Source organism: Scyliorhinus torazame, chromosome 10 (genome assembly GCF_047496885.1).
Source record: "Scyliorhinus torazame isolate Kashiwa2021f chromosome 10, sScyTor2.1, whole genome shotgun sequence".
In the NCBI taxonomy this organism is placed as follows: Eukaryota; Metazoa; Chordata; class Chondrichthyes; order Carcharhiniformes; family Scyliorhinidae; genus Scyliorhinus; species Scyliorhinus torazame.
This window is the reverse complement of record NC_092716.1, coordinates 89,114,854-89,138,577: the sequence shown is the minus strand read 5'-3', so window position 1 is coordinate 89,138,577 and position 23,724 is coordinate 89,114,854. Positions and strand designations below refer to the sequence as shown.

Here is a 23,724-nt window from a genome sequence, read left to right as displayed (position 1 = left end):
ATGGATTCCACCTGGACTGAGCAACATGAGCAAGAGTGGAAGAAGCTCAAGACTTTATTAACCACCACACTAGTTCTCACATTTTCTTGACCCATCTAAGCAGATTAAAGTGTCAACCGACATTGTCAAAGATGGTCTGGGAGCAGTTCTTCTGCAACTCGAGCATGACAATTGGAAACCAGTTGCTTATGCATCATGATCCATGACAACAACAGAGTAGAGGTATGCTCAAATCAAAAAAGAATGCCTGGGTTTAGTTGTAGCTTGGAGAAATTCCATGCCTACGTCTATAGGCTTCAAACTTCAGTTGAGACAGATTAACATCATCAAAATAAATCTCAACCAGATGTCTCTGCGCATTCAGAGGTTGATGATGAAATTACAACGCTATAACTTCAATCTCATCTGCACGCCAGGCAATTATTTGTTCTTAGATGCATTATTGAGAGCGCCGATGCAAAGTATTCGTGGTAAGATTACTGAGGATGCAGATCTGCATGTCAGTCTCATTTCCACACTACTACAAGTATCGGATGCGAAACTACGTGAGATCCAAGAATAGACCAGGAAAGTTGAAACTCTTCCAAGAGGTTATGAGGAACATCAACTCACACTGGCCCAGAGATCAATGTATGGAGTTCTACAATATAAGATCTGAACTCGGTATCATTAATGGTGTGGTACTTCGTTTGAACACTATAGTTCTATCTCAATCTCTTCGCCACGATGTATTAAAGAGGATACATGAAAGACATCCTGGGATTGAAAAATGTAAACGGAGAGCTTGTGGCTCTGTTTTACAGGTCCGGTAAAAACCATGATATTGAAAGGATGGTCAGTTGTTGTGACATGCCAGACGCATTGTTGCAAGTAAATAAGAGAACTTATGCAAATATATGATTTACCTACAGCACCATGGCAAAAAGTAGCTATTGATCTCTTTCACTTACAAGGGAAAGATTATTTAATGATCATAGGCCATTTTGCAAACTATCCCAAAATGGCTCTACTGTCGAGCATAATGGCAAGCAGTGTAATACTGCATAAAGTCAATTTTTGCTAGACACGGAATTCCGCAAGTCGTCGTGAGTGACAACGGTCTTTGTTTCAGCTGTAAAGAGTGGCAACACTTCGGAGTCATGGATGATTTCAATCACGTCAGGTATGTTGTACCCTCCAGCCAATGGAAAAGTCGAAAAAGGTGTATATATTACTTAGATTTACAGTGCCGAAGGAGGCCATTCAGCCCATCGGACCTGCGCCAGCCCTTGGAAAGAGCACCTACTTTTTTTTTTTTAATATTTTATTGAAAATTTTTGGTCAACCATCACAGTACATTGTGTATCCTTTACACAATAATATAACAGTATAAATAACAATGACCTGTTTTATAAACACAGAATAAATAATATATAACAAAAACGAAAACTAAAACTAAATGGCAACTGCCTTGTCTCAGATAAACACTCTCCAAAAATATGATTTAGCAGTCCAATATACAATTATTTATAGCAACGACCTATACATATTATACATATATATTGACAACCCTGAGAGTCCTTCTGGTTCCTCCCCCCCCCCCCCCCCCCACCCCTGGGCTGCTGCTGCTGCCTTCTTCTTTTCCATTCCCTGTATCTTTCTGTGAGGTATTCGACGAACGGTTGCCACCGCCTGGTGAACCCTTGAGCCGATCCCCTTAAGACAAACTTAATCCGTTCCAGCTTTATAAACCCTGCCATGTCATTTATCCAGGTCTCCACCCCCGGGAGCTTGGCTTCCTTCCACATCAACAGTATCCTGCGCCGGGCTACTAGGGACGCAAAGGCCAAAACATCGGCCTCTCTCGCCTCATGCACTCCCGGCTCTTGTGCAACCCCAAATATAGCCAACCCCCAGCTTGGTTCGACCTGGACCCCCACTACTTTTGAAAGCACCTTTGTCACCCCCACCCAGAACCCCTGTAGTGCCGGACATGACCAGAACATGTGGGTGTGATTCGCTGGGCTTCTCGAGCATCTCGCACACCTATCCTCTACCCCAAAAAATTTACTGAGCCGTGCTCCAGTCATATGCGCCCTGTGTAACACCTTAAATTGAATCAGGCTTAGCCTGGCACACGAGGACGATGAGTTTACCCTACTTAGGGCATCCGCCCACAGCCCCTCCTCAATCTCCTCCCCCAGCTCTTCTTCCCATTTCCCTTTCAGCTCATCTACCATAATCTCCCCCTCGTCCCTCATTTCCCTATATATATCTGACACCTCACCGTCCCCCACCCATGTCTTTGAAGGAGCACCTACTTAACCCACACCTCCACCATCTCCCCATAACCCAGTAACCCCACCTAACCATTTTGGACATTAAGGGCAATTTAGAGTGGCCAATCCATCTGACCTGCACATCTATGGACTGTGGGAGGAAACCGACGCAGACACGGGAGAAAGTGCAGACTCCGCACAGACAGTGACCCAAGCTGGGAATTGAACCTGGGACCTGGCGCTGTGAAGCAACAGTGCTGACCGCTGTGTTACCGTGCCGCCCTATTATCTTGTTGAGCAATTGTTGAAGAAAGCAATGGACAATCAATCTGATCCATATCTCGCACTACTGAGTTACAGAGTGTCACCATTGTCACATGGTAGATCGCCAGCAGAGTTACTCATGAATAGAAGGTTGAGTACCACACTTCCAGACTTCGCAAAGGAGGAGAATGCAATGGTACTGCAGGAAATGCAAAACATTAGAGAAACAAAAGCAGTTATATGATAGTGCCTAGAACTTTACCACCTCTGAGTAGTGATGACATTGTGAGAGTAGAAGATTCAGGCAATTGGTCGAAAAAAGCCATTGTACTAGAAGAAGTAGCACCACATTCCTACAATGTACAGAGAGAGGATGGTTTGGTTTTTAAGAAGAAATCGTCGTACACTCTTGAAAACCAGAGAAGGACTTCCGGTGGCGACTGGAGTGAACGGTCGCACATTTAGCAGCTCCTGCTCTTAGTGGTCTTTTAACGGCTTTTAAGCTGGATTTCCATGGGAATTTTTCTACATAAGTGGATAAAAGTGAGAGAAGAGGAGGACGACCTCTAGTTTATGGAGCTGCAATCGTACAAGAATAAATCAAAAGTTGGTTGGGAGTGAAGTTCCGGGTTTGGTGGATGCAATGGCAGAGAAGCAAAGTTCGACCACACCAGCTCAATGGACGATGGATCAGTGGGTTAAATACTTGGATGAGAAGTTCGCCTGGCATCGTAAGGAACGTGCGGAGGACCTGACCCGGGCGGTGGCCTCGATTAAGGAGGTGGTCGACCGGGTGGAGGAGAAAGTGACGACCCAGGGACAGGCGATCGAAAAGTTGCAGGAGCTGGCGGCGGATCAAGAGGAGCAGTCCACTGCGATGGCAATGGAGTTAATATCTTATAGGATCGGCAGAAACGGCTGTTGGAGAAGGTGGAAGACCTGGAGAATCATTCTCGCAAGCAGAATATCCGGATCGTCGGTCTGCCAGAGGGAAAGGAAGGATCTGATGCCGGTGTGTATGTGAGTAAGATGCTGGAGAAGATGCTCAGGGCAGATGTGTTCGACAGGCCGTTACAGGTGGACCGGGCTCGCAGGGTGCTCATGCGTAAACCCCAGGGTCGTGAGCCCCTGAGGGTGATGGTGGTGAGGCTGCATCGGTTCCTGGACAAGGAACTCATTGAGGTGGGCCAGGCAAACAAAACTGTTCATGTGGGAAGAGGCTGAGATCCGGGTGTATCAAGGCATGGGAGCAGAACTCGCAAAGAGGAGGGCGAGTTTTAATAAGGTTAAGGCGGCCGTGTATGGGAAGGAAATAAAATTTGGACTGCTCTACCTGGCCCATCTTTGGGTGACCTACGAGAACAGGAAACTATATTTTGGCTCGCCAGAAGAACTGGTGGTCTTCATGAAGGACAATAATCTGGTAGAGGCAGAATGACTTTAAAATCAAGACGGTGGTGGGCTGAGTTAAAAGTTGTGTGTTGCTTATATTTTTAAAAATCTCAACTTTTCACTGTAACTTAAGTTGCGGTGATCGGGAAAAGAAGGATGTCTCTGATTGATTTGAATTTGATCTGTTGCTGTATGTACCGATGTACAGTTAAAAAAAAGTTTTAAGTTGCGATGTTCCAGGGGGTGGGAGAAAAAAAAGATGTTTGAGTTTTTGCATGCATAGATTTTTTTCCTATCCCATTTGATTGTTCTTCTATTGTTTTTGGCTCTGTTTGTAGGTGATGGGACTAATAAGATGTTGTAAAGGGAGGAGGGGTGGGCCTCTGGACCCGGACCTTGTGGGGATTGTTTGTTTGCTCTTGGTATTTGTTGCTATTGTTTTGAGAACTTGCGTTAAGAGTTGGGGTGGGGGGGGGGGAGGATCCAGCAGGTAGTAGGATGCTAGGCGCCAGGAGTCGGAGCTGTGAGGCTAGCTGGGAGAGCTGGTTCACGGGAGCAAAGTGGGGGGAGTGCTGAAGAGGGACGGGGGTGGGGGGGGGGGGGGGGACTGCTAACGACTAGGGGACTTTTAGGATGTTGGAGATGGAGACCAGATGGCGGTGGCTGGCGAGCAGCGGGCCAGGGGAGGTGCGGGACATGGGCTAAGGGCTGGCCTAGGAAAGGTCATGGCTGATCGACAGGGAGGGGGTAAGAGCCCCCCCAATCAGACTGCTTATGTGGGATACTTGAGACAGCTAAAGGCGGACGTGGCCGTGCCAGAGGAGACGTACTTGAAGCTGGGAGACCAAGTTAGACCGAAAAGGGATGGGTCGGACAAGTATTCCATTAGTGGCTGGACTTTAAAACAAGAGGGGTGGCCATCCTAATTAACAAAAGGGTGGCATTTGAGGTAGGGAAGGTGGAGGCAGACCCAGGAGGCAGATTTATTATGGTTAGCGGGAAACTGGAGGAAATGGCAGTGGTGTTGGTAAATATATATGCCCCAAACTGGGATGATGTTGCGTTTGTCAGGAAGGTGCTGGGAAAGATCCGGACCTTGACTCGCACCGGCTGGTTATGGGGGGTGACTTCAACACGGTGCTAGATCCTAGAATGGACCGGTCGAGTTCTAGGTCAGGGAAGGTATCAGCAATGGCGAAAGAACTGTGGGGGTTCATGGAGCGCATGGGAGGGGTTGATCCGTGGAGATTTGAGAGGCCACGGAGCAAGGAATATTCATAGAATTTACAGTGCAGAAGGAGGCCATTCGGCCCATCGAGTCTGCACTGGCTCTTGGAAAGAGCACCCTACCCAAGGTCAACACCGCCACCCTATCCCCATAACCCAGTAACCCCACCCAACACTAAGGGCTATTCATTCTACTCATGTGCACAAGGCATACTCCCAGGATAGATTTCTTTGTACTGGATAAAACACTTAGCGGGGGTGGAGGACACTGAATACTCAGCAATTGTGGTGTCAGACCACACGCCACATTGGATACACCTGCGGGTAAGCACAGGAACGTCCCAGCGCCCGCAGTGGAGATTAGATGCAGGGCTGTTAGCGGACGACGAGATCTGTGAGGGAGACCATTCGGGGGTATACATAGAACAACGAAACGGGAGAGACCGTGGCTGGGGTGGTGTGGGAGGCATTGAAGGCGGTTATTAGGGGGGAATGTATTTTGATTCGGGCTCATAGGGAGAAGACTGAACGGGCAGAGCTGGACAGGTTGGCAGGAGAAATCTTACAGGTGGACAGGAGATATGCAGAGTCTCTGAATGAGGAGCTCCTAAAGGAGCGTCAGAGACTCCAAATGGAATTTGGGCTCCTTTCCACAGGTAAGTCGAAAGGACAGCTGAGGAGGGTAAAAGGGGCAATATATGAATATGGGGAGAAAGCTAGCAGGATGCTGGCGCATCAGCAGAGGAAGCAGGAGGCGGCGAGAGAAATATGGAAAATAAAGGATATGAGGTGAAGGTAGTGATGGACTCGGGGGCAGTTAACAATGTGTTCTGTGAATTCTTTGGTCAATTATATGAGTCGGAACCCCCGGTCGGGGAGGAGGGTGTGAATCAATTCCTGGAGAGGCTAGAGTTCCCGTCGGTAGATGAGCTGGTATTAGTCCTGGGGGGTCCAATTGGGCTCGGGAAGGTGATAATGGATTGGAGGCGATGCAATCGGGTAAGGCCCCGGGACCTGATGGATTCCCAGTGGAATTTTATTAAAAGTTTTCTGGGCTACTGCGGCTGCTTCTGGTCAAGGCTTTTAATGAGTCCAAGGAGCTGGGAGTGCTTCCCCCAACACGATCACAGGCATCAATCTCTCATCCTGAAGCGAGACAAAGACCCGGAGAGCTGTGGATTGAACAGGCCAATTTCCCTTTTCAACGTAGATGCTAAATTGCTGGCAAAGATCTTGGCCACCCAAATAGAGGATTGTGTCCTGGAGGTAATCGGGGAGCATCAGACGGGAATTGTGAAGGGCAGGCACCTGACGTCCAATAATAACGGCTTCTTAATGTTATAATGATACCAGCAGAGGGGCGCAATGTTGAGGTGGCAGTAGCCATGGACGCGGAGAAGGCTTTCGACCGGTCGGAGTGGAAGTACCTATGGGATATTTTCGGCAGGTTTGGGTTCGGGCAGGGATTTGTGCATTGGGTCCAGCTATTACATCAGGCTCCGGTGGCAAACGTAAGAACCAACCGAGTCCGGTCAGAATACTTTAGTCTCTGTAGGGGGTCAGCAATGGCCCTTAGATCATCAAATGCCTGGGGGAGGGGGGGGGGGGGGAGAAGAGGGGGCTGGAGCACAGGGTCTCTCTCTTTCCGGATGACTTGCTGCTCTATGTCACAGACCCGTTGGGGGAAGTGGCCGAAATCATGGAGATACTCGGAGAATTTGGGTGATTTTCAGGTTACAAGTTAAATATGGGAAAGAGCGAGATGTCCGTGATCGAGGCACGGGGGCAGGAAAGGAGACTGAAGGAGTTACCTTTTAATGTGGCTGAGAGGAGTTTTAGATATCTGGGGATTCAATTGGCTAAGGATTGGGGGCAACTTCATAAGTTAAATCTGGGCAAAGCGGTCGATCAAATGAAAAGGAACTTTCGCAGATGGGACATGCTCCCGCTGACACTGACTGGCGGGAAAAGTCCAGACGGTGAAGATGACGGTCCTCCCGAAACTGCTCTTTTTTCAATGACTTCCGGTTTTTGTCCCAAAGGCTTTTTTCAGGAAAATGAATGCGGTGATATTGGGTTGTGTGTGGGCAGGTGAAACCCCGAGAGTAAACAAGGCACTCCTGGAATGGGGTCGCGGAGAGGGGGGCTTGGCCCGCCCGAGGTTTATTACCAATTACTGGGGGGGGGCCAACATATCGGTCAGGAAGTGGGTAGTGGGGGAGGGGTTGGTTTGGGACCGAGTGGAAGCGGCATCCTGAAAGACTACGAGTTTGGAGGCTTTACTAACGGTGCCTCTGCCATTCTCGCCGGCTCGGTACTCTACAAGCCCTATGGTGGTGGCAGCCCGAAGGGAATGGGGGCAGCACATGGGATTGGAGGGGGCGTCAGTGTGGTCACCAATTTGTGACTACCACCGGTTTGCCCGACTGGATGGGGGCTTTAAGAGATGGCAGTGGGCATAATTGAGAGATTTGGGGACCTATTCATCCAGGAGAGCTTTCCGATCTTGGAAGCACCAGAGGAGAAGTTTGAGTTGCCGGGTGGGAACTGGTTTCGGTACCTACAGGTGCGGGACTTGGTACGGAGGCAGGTTCCAAGCTTTCCTCACCTCCCCCTAAGGGGGACTACAGGACAAGGTGATGTCATAAACGGGGTTGGAGAGGGGAGGGTTTCTGAGATATACAAGGAGTTGATGTTGTGGGAAGGGGCCCCCAGAGAGGTGAAGAGGAAGTGGGAAGAGGAGCTGGGAGGAGAGCTGGAAATTGAACTGTGGGGGAAAAAGCCTTGAAGAGAGTCAATTCATCTTCGTTGTGTGCCAGACTTGGTTTGATCCAGTTCAAGGTGGTCCACTGGGCCCACATGACGGTAGCCCGGATGAGCAGGTTCTTTGAGGAGGTGGAGGACAGATGTGGGCAGTGTGGGGGTAGTCCAGCGAACCATGCACATATGTTTTGGGCATGTCTGAAATTGAGGAGATTCTGGCAGGGATTTGAAGATGTTATGTTTGAGTTCTGGAAGGGAGGGTAACTCCGAGTCCAGAACTGGTAATATTTGGGGTATTGGAAGATCCGGGGAGGGGGGGGGGGGCGATATCCGGGCCTTCTCCTCCCTTGTGGCCCAGAGATGGATTTTGCTGGGATGGAGGGACTTGGAGCCCCCAAGGGCAGGAGTGTAAGTCAGCGATATGGCAGGGTTTCTCAGTCTGGAAAAAAAATCAAGTTCGCCTTGAGAGGATCAACTCTGGTTCGCCCGGAGATGGCAACCGTTCATCGATTTCTTCAAGGAAAATTGAACGTCAGCAGTAAGGGGGGGGGGGCAGGAAAATAGGAGCCATGGCAATGTTAGATAAGGACAGGGAACTTGGTATACGGGGAATTAAGGAATAGGGCGGGGGTAGTAAGGGATGTTGTTTTCAGTTTTTTGCTCTTTTAGGTGTTTTGCGTGTGTCAGACCATGCGGTTGTTTAAGAAATGTTAAGGTGTTAAACTGAAAATTACAAATGCTGCAACAAAATATTTTCTAAAAAACAAAGAAAACCAGAGAAGACTTTCACAATTACGTGATAGATCACGAATCTACATCAGAATCAATGCAAACTGTGATGTCAGATAATTCAGCAGTTCCTGAGCATGAGAATGTCATGGAGAACATTGAATCTGCAATGCGGAGCAGAGCGCACCAGCAGTCTGATTGTCCCCCTGGCGGAGCAGAGCGCACCAGCAGTCTGATTGTCCCCCTGGCGGAGCAGAGCGCACCAGCAGTCTGATTGTCCCCCTGGCGGAGCAGAGCGCACCAGCAGTCTGATTGTCCCCCTGGCGGAGCAGCGACGGACTCGCGGCTAACGGCTGCCGGTTCCAGAGCTCGCGGACCGGAAGTTGTGGGTCAATTTAATCCGGAGGAAGAGCGCGGTTGCTTAATGGGGAGATTACAGAGAGGCCGCTGAATGTTGCTGATCTGAGTCCAGTGCCACCGCCTGTCTTGCATTTCCCCGCACTCGGTCCTGGGAACCTGCGGCTTCCCCGATATTTGTAGTGGGAACGGTTCTGTGGTGGGACCGGTTACTTCCGTTGCTGTGGAGAGGAGCCTTTCAACAATGGCCTGGAGATTCCCAGGTGAGAGATTGGGAATTGGGGGCCTGGAGATTCCCAGGTGAGAGATTGGGAATTGGGGGCCTGGAGATTCCCAGGTGAGAGATTGGGAATGGGGGGTCTGGATATTCCCAGGTGAGAGATTGGGAATGGGGTTGTGTGGAGATTCCCAGGTGAGAGATTGCGAATGGGGGGTCTGGATATTCCCAGGTGAGAGATTGGGAATGGGGTTGTGTGGAGATTCCCAGGTGAGAGATTGCGAATGGGGGGTCTGGATATTCCCAGATGAGAGATTGGGAATGGGGTTGTGTGGAGATTTCCAGGTGAGGGACTGTGAATGGGGGGACCTGGAGATCACCAGATGAGAGACTGGGACTGGGGGGTCTGGAGATTCCCAGGTGAGAGACTGGAAATGGGGGCCTGGAGATCACCAGGTCAGAGAGTGTGAATGTGGGGACCTGGAGATGACCAGGTGACAGACTGGATTGGATTTGTTTATTGTCACGTATACCGAGTACAGTGAAAGTATTTTTCTGCGAGCAGCTCAAACAGATTATTTCGTACATGAAAATAAAATATAAAGCAGCACGGTAGCAGAGTGGCTGGCACAGTTGCTTCACAGTTCTAGGGTTCCAGATTCGATTCCTAGCTTGGGTCACTGTCTGTGCGGAGTCTGCACGTTCTCCCCGTGTCTGCATGGGTTTCACTCGGTGCTCCGGTTTTCTCCCACAGTCCAAAGACGTGCAGATTAGGTGGATTGGCCCTGCTAAAATTGCTCTTAGTGTCCAAAAAAAGATTAGATGGGGCTACTGGGTGATGGGGATAGGGTGGTGGCGTGGGCTTGGGTGGGGTGCTCTTTCCAAGAGCTAGTGCAGACCCGATGGGCCGAATGGCCTCCTTCTGCACTGTAGATTCTATGTAAATACATAATAGGGCAACACAAGGTACACAATGTAAATACATAGACACCGGCATCGGGTGAAGCATACAGGAGTGTAGTATTAAACAGGTCAGTCTGTAAGAGAGTTGTTTAGGAGTCTGGTAACAGCAGGGAAGAAAATGTTTTTGAATCTGCTCATGCGTGTTCTCAGACTTTTGTATCTCCAGCCCGATGGAAGAAGTTCGATGAGTGAGTAAGCCGGGTGGGAGGAGACTTTGATTATGCTGCCCATTTAGATCACGAGGGGAGAGACTGGGAATGGGGGGCCTGGGGATTCCCAGGTGAGAGACTGAGGCAAAGGGCCTGTAGATCACCAGGTGAGGTAGCAGGGTTGGTGGGGACTGGAGATCATCAGGTGGGAGACGGGGTTGGAGATCCCGTGCGTATAATATCTTAAGGTTTAGGTTAGCTACTGGAAAATACAATGAGAGATCTTGTCTAAAAACAATTGATTAGGGTAGGGCCAATTTAAATGAGATGAGAACAGATCTGACCCACGTGAACTGAAATCAAAGATTTGCAGGCAAAGCTGAAATGGAATTTTAAAGAGATGGCTGGGTTACGGTGGTGGTACATTCCCACAAAAGGGTAAATGTAGGGTAACTAAAGCCAAGGCTCCCTTAATGATGAAAGTGATTCGAGTATAAGAGAAAGCAGAAAAAAAAGTTCATATTACAGATGTCATGTTGACGATACATGTGAGAATTGAATATAGCCCAGTGGTTAGCACTACTGCCTCAGCCCCAGGGTCCCGGGTTCAATTCCGGCCTCAGGTGACTGTGTGGAGTTTGCACTTTCTCCCCATGTCTGCGTGGATTTTCTCCGGCTGCTCCGGTTTCCTCCCACAGTCCAAAGATGTGCAGGTTAGGTGGATTGGCCATGCTAAGTTGGCCCTTAGTGAACAAAAGGTTAGGTGGGTTACAGGAATAGGGTGGAGCCTAGGCTCTATATGGAAAGTTCAGAGTGGAAGTGTGAAAAAATCTGGACGAACATCAAAGATTACAGGAGAAAACTGGCAGCAAACATAAAATGGAATCCAAATGTCTTCTATAGGCATTTAAATAGTAAAAGTGGGGGTTAGGGGCTTGAGCCATTTCAGGACTAGATGGGGACTTGTGCTGAGGTACTAAATGATGACATTGCATTTGTCTTTACTATGGAAGAAGAGGTTATTGGGACACTGGGTAGGCTAAAAATTGATTAAGAGAAGGTCTAGGAAAGACTGGGGGCCCCATTCCCCGGTCCCCCAGCCGTGTCTTTGTCGGTGGTGCATCATTCACTGATGGCGGGATTCCCTGGTCCTGCTGCTTGTCAATTGGATGTCCGATTGAAGCCACCCAACACCTCCGGGAAACCTGCGGACGGGGGTACGCTGCCAGCGGGAAAAGGGAATCCCAACGGCTGAAGAGTACTAGCCTAGCTGTACTTAAGGTTGATAAGTCCAGATTCAATGAAGTTGGGAATTGAAGAGGCACTTGTTATAATCTCCCAATCCTCCTTCAGACTTGGGGGTGGTGCCAGTGGACTGGAGAATTACAAATGTTGCACTTTGTTCAAAAAAGACCAAAGCCAACAGGCCAATTAGTTTAACGTTGGTGGTGGGGACACTTTTAGAAACAATAATTCAGAACAAAATTAACAGTCACTTAGACAAATGTGGATGAATTAAGGAAAGCTGGCATAGATTTATTCAAAACAAATTGTGTTTACCTAATTTGATTGAGTTTTCATTGAAGTAACACAGAGTTGATGAGGATAATGCAGTTGATGTGGTATAAATGGACTTTCAAACGCATTTGATAAAGTGCCATATAACAGGTTTGTCAGCAAAGGTAAAGACCATGGAATAAAAGAACAGTGGCAGCATGATACGTGGTTGGCTGAGTGATAGGATGCACAGTCTATGCACTCAGCACATGGTGAGGATCTGTGCTGTAAGCTGTACGCTCTGTCCTTGTAGGAGGCTGCATCCCGAATGAGCGGGAACTCTGATGCCCCCTGTCTTTATAGTGCGTGTGCCCTAACTGGTGATTGGCTGCGGTGTTGTGTGTGTTGATTGGTCCCGCTGTGTGTCCATCACTGTGTGTGTATCTGCACCATGATATACTGGTGTATATTATGACAGTTATGATGAAGCTTTACAAAACTTTCAGGTAATCTGAACTCGCACAAAGTCCAACATGATGGCATACTGCTGTGACACTTTACTTAACTTGGGGGATTTTCCAAAGTTTTAAGGGTCAATCTCTTTCTAAAATCTAGTCAGGTTTGCATTTAACTTCATTTTGACATTAACTTGTAGTTTCTTTCAGTCTTATTCAGTGGTAAACTAACTGCCTGCTGAAAGCAGTTACACAGGTGGCTAATTAGAACTGGTTATCTTGTAGGCAAGGCCTAACTCGGGCTTCTGGAATTTCAGCTGGTAAAAATACAGGAGATTTTGCTTATGCAAAATGTAAACTGCGTGGAGGCCTGCTCGATAGCGTACTGCTGCAACACGTTACTAGATAATTTGGGAAATTTGGTGAGTGAGAGAATCTGGTGCAGTGAGGGAAGAGGTGGTGTTCTGTTCTTTCACAGAGCAGGGAGAGGTCCAATAAGGGGAGTGAGAGGCAATGAAACCTCCGAGCTGAATTCCAGAGGAATTAATTAGGGAAGCAATCTCACCAAGATTTATTGGTGAGTTTTAAAGTTTCTTTTTTTAAACTTGAAACCAGGAAAGTATAAGTACTGTATTAAATAGAAAGTTTAACTAGTTAAACTATTTGATGCAACTACAAATAATTGTTGAATAAAAATTTTAATTAATGAAATAAGGGTAGTCTACGATACGGCATTACACATGGTAAGCATCGGCAACTGCCAAAATCCACTGTTTGCATAACATTTGGTAAATAGTGTGCTTGGCTAGTTTGGAAAGGCTCTCACTGAGGTCACTGGATGGATCACACATTCCATTGATTTGTTTAATTGAGTTGAATCCACATAAGTCCTTATGCAGCCATTTGACTTTGGGACTGTAACAATTCCTGAACACCATTTTGTGGGCATGGTGACCAGTGAGATAACCCTTTCTATTGCATCGTCTCAGTTTTACTCCCTGCTTTGTCCAGGAGTGGGGAGGGACTTTCCTCAGTGTAAAGCATGAGCTTATACGGTAATATGGTACTTTGTCTTTAACTTCCTTAGGCCTGCAAACAATTTTGGAAAATCATTTTGAAATCTATTGCTGTAGTTCTCATGAGCAACTTTATCCACTTTATAGGTTAATTTCAGTTTTAGGCATGCCTTTCTGCCTGGTAGACAGCATTCTCATTTTGAATTCCATTGAGAGGTTTGAGAAATTCTCGATGTTTTCGCAGATTTGCCATGAGTTGGCCGTTGACTTTTTATATTTGTCCCAAGACATCCGGTCGCGTAATGTAGGGGGAAGGCGTGCATAAGGTGGCTCCTGCTGGAGTATTGTACTTTTTTTTTTTCTCCCCCCCCCCCCTTTTTTTTTAGTATCCAGGGGTGTTTTCTTTTACATATTTAATGGAATAATGATTGAAATGCCCAGAAAAGGCAGGAGAAAGAAGGTCAACAGTAGAAGTTCGTTGACAGAGTCGGAGGCCTTTCCAAGTTCGTCGGCAGGTAAAATGGTGGAGTCAATCTCTGAGGCTCCAGCCACTCCACTAATAATAATAATCTTTATTAATATCACAAGTAAGCTTACATTAACAGTGCAATGAAGTTACTGTGAAAATCCCCTAGTCGCCACGTTCCGGTACTGATGTAGTCCTGATATTGATGATTCCTTGTGTTTTCTCAGTAAAAGGACCGATTCCGTGCAATGGTAAAAGTTCACTTTTGACTTTAATGTTCGGCAGTGCGGCTGATGATACACGATTTCTTATGCTTCGATACAACAGTTTGGCCAACTGACCAGTAATGAAATTAAATGAAAATCACTTATTGTCACAAGTAGGCTTCAATTAAGTTACTGTGAAAAGCCCCTAGTCGCCACATTCCAGCGGGGAGACTGTTACGGGAATTGAACCATGCTGCTGGCCTGCCTTGGTCTGCTTTCAAAGCCAGCGATTTAGCCCTGTGCTAAACACCCCCTACAAAACGTAATAAACTTAGAAGATGGTTAGAGATGATTTAAAAAGACTTCCGGTTGCGGCTATGCGGACTTCTGGTTGCGGCTATGCGGAGCTAAGTCGCACATTCGGCGGCTCCCGCAGAAACTGACTTTTGGGCTCTTTTCAGGGCCCCCAACGGCACTTTTTCGACGTTTCCCGGTGTGGGAAGGAGTCTACAACATCCCCCCGTCAGTATATGGCTTCAACTAGGAGTGGGGCGACAAAAAAGGTGGTGGTGGACCCGAAGAAGGTGCGAGGGAAGAAGGACAGAATGGTGGCGGGCGGAGACCAGGCAGCATGGATGCAGTGGGCGGAAGAGCAGCAGGAGGGTATCCAGCGCTGCTTTGGAGAGATTAAAACGGACCTGCTAGAGCTGATGAAGGCTTCTATTGATAAGCTGCTGGAGACACAGACGGCCCAGGGAGTGGCGATGCGCGAGGCTCGACAAAAGATCTCTGACAATGAGGACGAGATCATAGGCCTGGCGGTAAAGGTGGAGGCGCTTGACAAGAAATGGCAGCAGCGGTTCTTAGAGATGGAGAATCGGTCGAGGCGGAAGAATGTGCGAATTCTGGGCCTCCCGGAGGGGCAGGACGTGGGGGCCTATGTGGTCACCATGTTGAACTCGCTGATGGGAACGGGGTCCTTTCAGGGGCCCCTGGAGCTGGAAGGGGCCCATAGAGTGCTGGCGAGGAGGCCCAAGGCTAACGAGCCTCCGCGGGCGGTGCTGGTGAGGTTCCATCGGTTCGTCGATCGGGAATGTGTGCTCAGGTGGGCCAAGAAGGAGAGGAGCAGCAGGTGGGAGAACGCGGAGGATCGGATATATCAGGACTGGAGTGCGGAGGTGGCGAAGAGGAAGGCCGGGTACAATCGAGCGAAGGCGGTGCTGCACAGGAAATGGGGTGAAGTTTGGCATGTTGCAGCCGGCGCGACTGTGGGTTACCTACAAGGACCGGCACCATTATTTTGAGTCTCCGGAGGAGGCGTGGGCCTTTGTTCAGGCCGAGAAGTTGGATACAGATTGAGGGTCGGGACGGGCGATTGGGGACTGCGGTTGATATGCTATGTTTATTTTTGTTTCAGTGGGGGGGGCCTTTGTATTACTCCGGGTTTCTTTTTCTTTGTGTTTTTTCTCTTTTGGGTTGGTGAGGGTGGCTGGGGTGGGTTGGGCACTGTTTTGGTTGGGTTGGTCGGGGGGGGGGGGGCTTTTGGAGGTGAGATGGGGCCCCGCGGGTGAGGGGGGAGTCCCGCGCCAGAGGTGAGGGGACCGGGCCTGTAAAAGGAGCTGCGTCAGAGGTGGCGGGGCCTGGTAGGTGGAAAGCACGGGCTTTATCCCGCGCTGAAGACTGGAGGGGGTGGGGCCGGGGGGGGGGGGGAAGCGAGGGTTGTTTCCCGCGCTTAGAAAGGAAGGGGGAGAGCCTCTGGATGGGGACGGGAGAGGACGGTGTGCCACACAATGGGAGGAGTCTAAGGAGAGGCGGGAGTGGCCAGTGTCAGCAGGAGTCAGCTGACTTGCGGAAGTGCAATGGGGGAGTAAATCAGCTAGGATGGGTCCTAGCTGGGTGGGGGGTGGGGGGGGAATCGAGTTGCTGCTGCTATGGTCAAGGAGGAGCGGGAGCGAGTGGGGGGGGGGGGGGGGGGTCAAGACTGAGGTATGCCGCTGTGGGGAATGGGCCGGGTGTGGGGTGCGGGCGCGTGGCTGGCCGAGGAGGGGCCATGGCTAGTCGGCCATGGCTAGCCCCCTGATCCGACTGATAACCTGGAATGTAAGGGGACTGAATGGGCCGGTTAAGCGGGCCCACGTGTTCGCGCACCTGAAGGGGCTCAAGGCGGATGTGGCTATGCTTCAGGAGACACACCTGAAGGTGGCAGACCAGGTAAGATTGAGGAAAGGGTGGGTAGGTCAGGTGTTTCACTCGGGACTGGATGCCAAAAATCGAGGGGTGGCGATCTTGGTGGGAAAGAAGGTGTCGTTTGAGGCGTCGGGCATTGTGGCAGATAATGGCGGCAGGTACATAATGGTAAGTGGTAAGTTGCAGGGAGAGAGGGTGGTACTGGTCAATGTGTATGCCCCGAACTGGGACGATGCGGATTTTTTGCGGCGTATGTTGGGTCGGATCCCAGACTTGGAAGTGGGGGGCCTGATAATGGGGGGAGACTTTAACATGGTGCTGGACCCGGCACTGGATCGCTCCAGGTCTAGGATGGGTAGGAAGCCGGTGGCTAGAGTGCTGAGGGGTTTATGGACCAGATGGGAGGGGTGGACCCTTGGAGATTTGCAAGTCCGGGGCTCGGAAATTTTCATTCTTTTCACATGTCCATAAGGCTTATTCCCGAATTGACTTTTTCATCTTGAGTAGAGCGCTGATAGCGAGAGTAGAGGATACTGAGTATTCGGCAATAGCCATTTCGGACCACGCCCCTCATTGGGTGGGCTTGGAAATGGGGGAGGAGAGGGACCAGCGCCCGCTGTGGCGCTTGGAGGTGGGGCTGTTGGCGGACGAGGAGGTGAGCAAGCGGGCCTGAGGAAGTATAGAAAGGTACTTGGAGACCAACGACAACGGGGCGGTCCGAGTGGTGATGGTATGGGAGGCGCTGAAGGCGGTGGTGAGGGGAGAGCTGATCTCCATTAGGGCCCACAGGGAGTGGGGGGAGAGGGAGAGGCTTGTGAGGGAGATGGTGAGGGTAGACAGGAGGTATGCGGAGGAGCCCGAGGAAGGATTGTTGAGGAAGAGGTGTAGCCTCCAGGCCGAATTCGACTTGGTGACCACCAGGAAGGCGGAGGTGCAGTGGAGGAAGGCCCAGGGGGCGATTTACGAGTATGGGGAAAAGGCAAGCCGGATGATGGCGCATCAGCTTCGGAAGCGGGACACCGCTAGGGAGATCGGGGGAGTTAAGGACAGGGGAGGGAGTGTGGTGTGGAGTGGAGCTGGTATCACTGGGGTCTTCAGGGACTTCTACGAGGAATTGTACCGATCCGAGCCCCCCGGGAGGAGGTAGGGATGGGCCGCTTCCTGGACCAATTGAGGTTTCCAAAGGTGGAAGAGGGACTGGTGGTGGGATTGGGGGCCCCGATTGGGCTGGAGGAGCTGATCAAAGGGATAGGAAGCATGCAGGCGGGGAATGCACCGGGGCCGGATGGTTTCCCAGTCGAATTGTATAAAAAAATATGTGGACTTGTTGGGCCCGCTGTTAGTCAGGACCTTTAATGAGGCAAGGGAGGGGGGGGGCTTTGCCCCCAACGATGTCCCGGGCACTGACCTTGAAGAAAGCACATGGCAGAGTAAAGGAGCATAGGTCAAGGACAGGCTTAGAGAGAGATAGTTAGAAGTGGTTAGAACAAAGGGTAACTTTCTGGGCACCTCTTTTAAGGAGATGTTTATCTTTGGGTTAACCCTTGCTTTGTCTCTAATTGGCTCTTTGCCTGGAGGACCTTGTCTTTGGTTTGCCCAGCTAGATGTCCATCAATTAGCTGATGAGGTTATCAATATAGATTGGATGGAATTTACGGCAGTATGACCTTGTTTTATTCAAGTTTGTACCTCTGTGTGTGCATCTTTTTCGGTATTGGAACTTGATCTCTTTAATGGTTTTGTCTGAGGAGATTGAAACTTGACTAATCTCTGTCCAGCAGGGCTTCCCTTCTCTGGCTGTTTCTATGACTACAAATGGCATTCTAATATTGGGTGCATACCTTTGCAAGATCAAATCAGACTCCATACACACACTTCTCCGTTTTGGAGACTGCATTTTCCAAGTTCAGAAACTTACTGTGACTTTGTTCTTGCAATCAGTACCCTTTACTAAAGTAACTGCAGCTTTCCTGATTAAAACATGATTCTTGATTGTAGGCTTTCAACATATCCCTCGAGTATCAAAACTTAGTTCTATCAGGTACACCGAGGGAAAATTCAGAATGTCCAATTCACCTAACAGCACGTCTTTCTGGACTTGTGGGAGGAAACCAGAGCACCCGGAGGAAACCCACGCAGATACTGGAAGAAGGTGCAGATTCCGGACAGACAGTGACCCAAGCTCTGTTGGCGCTGCGGTTGGAGCCCTGCCTCCCAAAGACCATCTTGGAGGATCAGACAGGCTTCGTTAAGAGTCGACAATTGTGGGCCAACATGCATCGCCTGCTACATGTTATCCTTTTCCCTTCCTTGGTGCCCAAACCGAAGGTGATTATGTCCCCGGAAGCTGAAAAGGCATTTGATAGAATGGAATAAGAGTAACTTGAGATTCTTGGGAGCTTTGGCTTTATTTATTTCCCAGATTTCACTATTATTTAGGGTCCCCACGACCACTGTTCGTATGAACGTCCTGAACACTGGCTATTTTCTGTTGAATAGGTGTACAAGTCAAGGCTGTCCACTATCGTCGTCGTCCCCTCCCTACTGTTTGCTTTGGCAACAGAACTGCTCGCTATAGCGCTGAAGTGTTCTCTCAGTTGGAGGGGGATAAATTGGGAAGGAGTGGAGCATCGGGTGTCACTTTATGCGGATGACCTACTTCTCTATATTACGGACCCAGTACACTCTATAGACGAGATTATGAAACTGATTAGTGTTTTTGACTCCTTCTCTAGTTACAGAGTGAATGCTTCCCCATCAATCCAACTGGGGATGTTATCTTTTTGCCTGGCCATGTCTGGTCACCTGGCCTTGGCTTTCGCTATTTGTGGGTCTGGGTGGCCCACAACTGGGCCTTGCTTCATAAATTAAATTACACTAACCTGGTCAAATTACACTAACCTGGTCAAAAGTATCAAAATAAATGTATTTTTTTTTCTTTTCTTTTTTAAATTTAGAGTACCCAGTTATTTTTTTCCAATTAAGGGGCAATTTCGCATGGCCAGTCCACCTAACCTGCACATCTTTGAGTTGTAGGGGTGAGACCTACGCAGACATGGGGAGAACGTGCAAACTCCGCAGCGACAGTGACCCGGGGCCGGGCACTCAAAAGTATAAAAATAGACTTGCTGAGGTGTGATAACCTCCCCCTATCCTTTGCGGGGAGGGTTCAAACTATTAAAATGAATGTGCTCCCAAGATTTTTATTTCTCTTTCAATGTCTCCCAAATTTTCTTCCCAAGTCCTTTTTTGTCAAAGTCAACAAATTAATATCTTCCTTTATTTGTGCGGGCAAGACTCCCAGAATTTGTGAGGCTTTGCTCCAAAGAGACAGACAATCAGGAGAGCCTGGCCTTACTCAATTTGTTGTTTACTGTTGGGCAGCCAGTAGTCAGAAGATATTGTTGTGGTTCAGTGATCCCGGTTCCATTTGCGGATAAATGGAAGCAAGCTCCTGCACTGCTTCTAGTTTCCATACAAGAGTTACTGCACCTTTGCTTTTTCCCCGGCAAGATTTTCCTCTGATACAGTGGTGATCTGCACCCTGAGGGTTTGGAAGCAGTTCAGGCAACATTTCAAACTCTGTTCCCTGCCTCCGCTAGCCCCCATCTGCAAAAACCACCTTTTTCTACCAGCGAGTTTGGACTGGATGTTTAAATCTTGGGCGAGGAAGGGTCTGGAGAGGTTTGGAGACCTGTTCATGCAAGGGAGATTTGCTTGTTTTAAGGAGTTGGCTGAGAAATGTCACCAAATCAGGTATTTTCAAATTTGTAATTTTCCATGCAAGGTTTTCCCCTCCTTTCCCTTGGCATCACCATCTTCTGTGTTGAAGAAGATCTTGCTTTTGGCCACGTCTGATGGGGAGTGGGGGGGGGTCACTATTTCGAACATATATGGCCATACCCTTTCAAAGGAGTCTGCTCTGTTCAGTGAAGTGAAGACAAAATGGGAGGGTGAATCGGGTCCCATTCTTGATGGTGAGGTGTGGAGTGGAGCCCTTCACAGGGTCAACTCCACATCTTCACGTGCTCGGCTAAGTTTGATTCAATTCAAGGTTTTGCACGGGAATCATCTGACTAAAGCCAGGATGAGTGAATTCTCCCCCAGGGTGAATGATCAGCGTGAGCATTGCTCTCGTGTGCTGGCTAACCATACACTTATGTTCTGGTCCTGTCCCAAGTTGGTAACCTTCTGGGGCTCTTTCGTTAACACCATGTCAAAGATGCTCCATGTAGATTTGGATCCATGTTTGCTGGTGGCCATATTTGGGGTATCGGACTCGCTGATGCTTCAGACGGGTGAAGGCGGATGTTCTTAACTTTGCCACATTGGCAGCCTGGAGACGAGTTCTACTTGGGTGGCGGTCTCCTACTCGCCTAGTGCCTCGGCATGGTTGAGTGACCTCATGTCTTTCCTACATTTGAAGGTCAAGTACACGTTAGAGGGTTGGTAGAGGGGTTCCTCCTGAAATGGCAACCATTCATTTCATTCTTTAAGGAGCTAGTCACCATCCGCTGTTGGGAGGTTTAGTTTAGTGTTTGTTAATATTAATATGTGCTTTCGTTTTTTTTCTTTTTCTCTTCTGTTGTGTATTTCTGTTCGATTGTTTTGGATGGTTTTGTTCATATGAAATTTTTAAAATAAATATATATATTTTTTTAAAAGTATTTGTCCCACAGGATCTTGTCATTTGATAGATTAGGATTACAATGTAGGGCGGCACAGTGGTTAGCACTGCTGCTGCACGGCACCGAGGTCCCAGGTTCGACCCCGGCTCTTGGTCACTGTCCATGTGGAGTTTGCACATTCTCCCCGTGTCTGCGTGAGCTTCTCCCCCACAACCCAAAGATGTGCAGGTAGGTGGATGGGTTACGCTAAATTGCCCCTTAATTGGAAAAATGTAATTGGGTTCTCTAAAAAGAAATTTAAACCCAGAAACCCCTGCTCCTATGTCTCGTTTAAACTCTGAGGGGTGTCCATCCAGTTTGAGTTTAATACCCCAATACTTCGCTTACCTTCCCCAGGAAGGTTAGTTTCTTTGCTTGTGGTTCATCTGTTTCTTGTATGTGACTGTATTATACGGGTTTTCAGTGTTTTCGAGTGACAGTTTGAAAGTATTTTTCCACAGTTGTGACATTTTGTACAGCCTTACTGGGCATTCTTCTCGCTTGTGCAGTTGGTTCCCGCCACACCAAAGACATTCTTAGATAGCGGTTGACAGGCTTAAGCTTTGGTACGCTTTCTCTTCTGGCCGTGAACAAACACCCAGTTTCTGTTTTGTGAATTCTGTTTGCCTCGCATTCGCTGCTGTTTTCTCTAGTGCTTTGCCCAGGACCCTGACTGCAATTCTATCATCAATCAGCTCATCTTTTAAGATTCCATAATCACAGTTCCCTGCCAACCTATAGAGATCTCTATGAATGAATCCATACTTTCACATGGTCTTTGATTTATTTTATTAAATTTAGTCCTTTAGTATTAAATTCCAACAGACACTAAAAGTGTGTGGAACTTCTTCATAACAAGTTGAAGTCTCATCAACCCCTGCCTTGCTATCATGTTGTCAGCGGTGGATTCTACTGCATAAAGTAGTGTATTGGTCCTTTGATCTTTTTTGTATAACCCTGAAGCAGTTTTGTACCCTGTGAATCTTTTTGGGGCCTCTTGTGAGCCTCCTGCACTCCAAAATGGGGTTCCAGGAGTGATAGTGTGGATTTTATACTCCTGCTGAGCTCTGGAATTGTTCCTGCTTCTGTGCTGCTACTTGATTCTTCAGGCCTCTGCTCACTGCTGTCCAGTCCCTGGGCCTCAACTTGTATCTGCTCTGACATCTTGGTGAGCTTCCTTCGAGGATCTCTTTGTTTGCCAACCCTGTATATTCTTTTCAAGGTTTACTGGATCCTGAACTCACTGCCACCATGTTCTATTGCATGGTCAAGATCTGGATGGGGGTTTGGGGGATTGTCTGTTCTCCCAAAGAATGCTGCTTGAGTATGTAGTTTGTCAAAATTATTGCTCTTTATTTACAGCAAGTATTCATATATTTGGATCTTTACACAAGGCTGGAGCTTCTCTTTCTTTACTTCTAAGTCCTGTGATCTGACATCATTATTATATCAACATCACGTATGCTTTTAATGTTAACCCTGTTACTCTGCAGCTACCTGTGAGGACAAGGAGAAAGACTGCAGGGAGGACAACCCCAACGCAGACCAAGGCACCATGACTTAGAAGGCTGTCCAGGGAAAGTGCAGAATAGAAATGTGATAGTATAATAGGAGACTCTATTAGGGTCCTCGTTAATGTCCTCGTCAATGAAGAACAAGTATCCCGAAGGGTGTGTTGCCCACTTGTGTTGCACGGAAGGGTTATCTCTTGGCAGCTGGAGAGGAACTTGAAAAGGGAGGAGGTAAATCCTGTTGTTGTGATGTGTGTTGAAATAAACAGCATAAGTAGGAATCGGGCAGTGCTGCTCAAAGCGTATCAGGAGTTAGGCTCTGAATCAAAAGCAGGACCTCCAGGGTAATAACATACGGAATGGCACATGAATAAAAAAGGTAGCTCTGTTTGGAGTAAGACCACAAAGGGATAAACAGAATAATTACTCGGGTAACAGAGAGATGGCAGAAATATTTTAATTGTTTTGCTTTCAGGGAGATAGAACAGGTAGTTATGACATTGAATGAAAAGATGAGTAATGAGGTAAGTATATTTAAAAGTGAGGCATTACTACTCATATTCAATAATTCATTGGAAAAAGGTGTGGTGCCAGAGAAGTTATTTCTTCTGCTATCAGTGTGGTATTGGTAGCTGAATAAAACTTATTTGTACGTTGTAGGTTCTGTGTTGGCATCTTGGATTGCTTTGACTCAGTTATAAAAATACCAAATACACAGGAGTACCCAGTCCACAATAACAAAATCACAATTTGGGTGTCTTTCAGTCAGCATCCAAGCCAGTACTAGATGCTGATATATAGGGTTCCCTCTCAAGCAGCTCAGTAACACATCAACACAGCACCTCACTCAAGTGGAATAATAGTGTTCTGATGTATTTTATTGGCCTGACTGTTGTTCTGGTTCAGAACATGAGGGAAAGTTAGTTCTGGCGAAATTATTAAGTGAAATAATCTTGTTAAAAAACTGATTGCATATTTTCACTCCACTTATAAATGCAATTATGGGCGAGATGCTTTGAGGTAGATCAATGCTTTATAAGTAGTGCAACAATCTTATTGATTTTAATAATTATTTCAGCCAGTGGTGCCTATAATCGCTATTGTGCCAACTCACTTCATCTCCAAATCCAAGCTTATCCTGACCCATTTTCAACATGTATGTATTTTTCTGGCAATTGCTCCTTCTTCTGTGTTCACACTTATTTCCACTGAAGCTGGGCACAGAGATGAGACTGAACCTTCCTGATCTATATGGCACCGTTCCTTATTGAACAGTGAATTGGGCAATATTCTGCTGAGGAATCAGGAAATGTTTCTGTCTGGTTTTGAAACGGAGACTTTTCACGTGTGAGGTGAACGTGATAACCACTACACTATAGGAAACACTGCTAGAGTAAGTA

General features: G+C 48.0%; 1 protein-coding gene across 3 annotated transcripts in view; it reads left to right on the top strand.

The window, feature by feature from the left end:
• Positions 1–8,962: 8,962 nt before the first annotated feature.
• arl2bp (ADP-ribosylation factor-like 2 binding protein) overlaps positions 8,963–23,724 on the top strand; it is a 52,813-nt gene continuing 38,051 nt past the window's right edge. The window contains exon 1 of one of the 3 annotated variants that reach the window (XM_072518399.1): positions 8,963–9,253. In XM_072518399.1, the coding sequence (XP_072374500.1) occupies positions 9,235–9,253 (19 nt within the window). In that variant the 5' untranslated portion in view covers positions 8,963–9,234. The other 2 variants (XM_072518401.1, XM_072518400.1) reach the window with 2 other exon arrangements.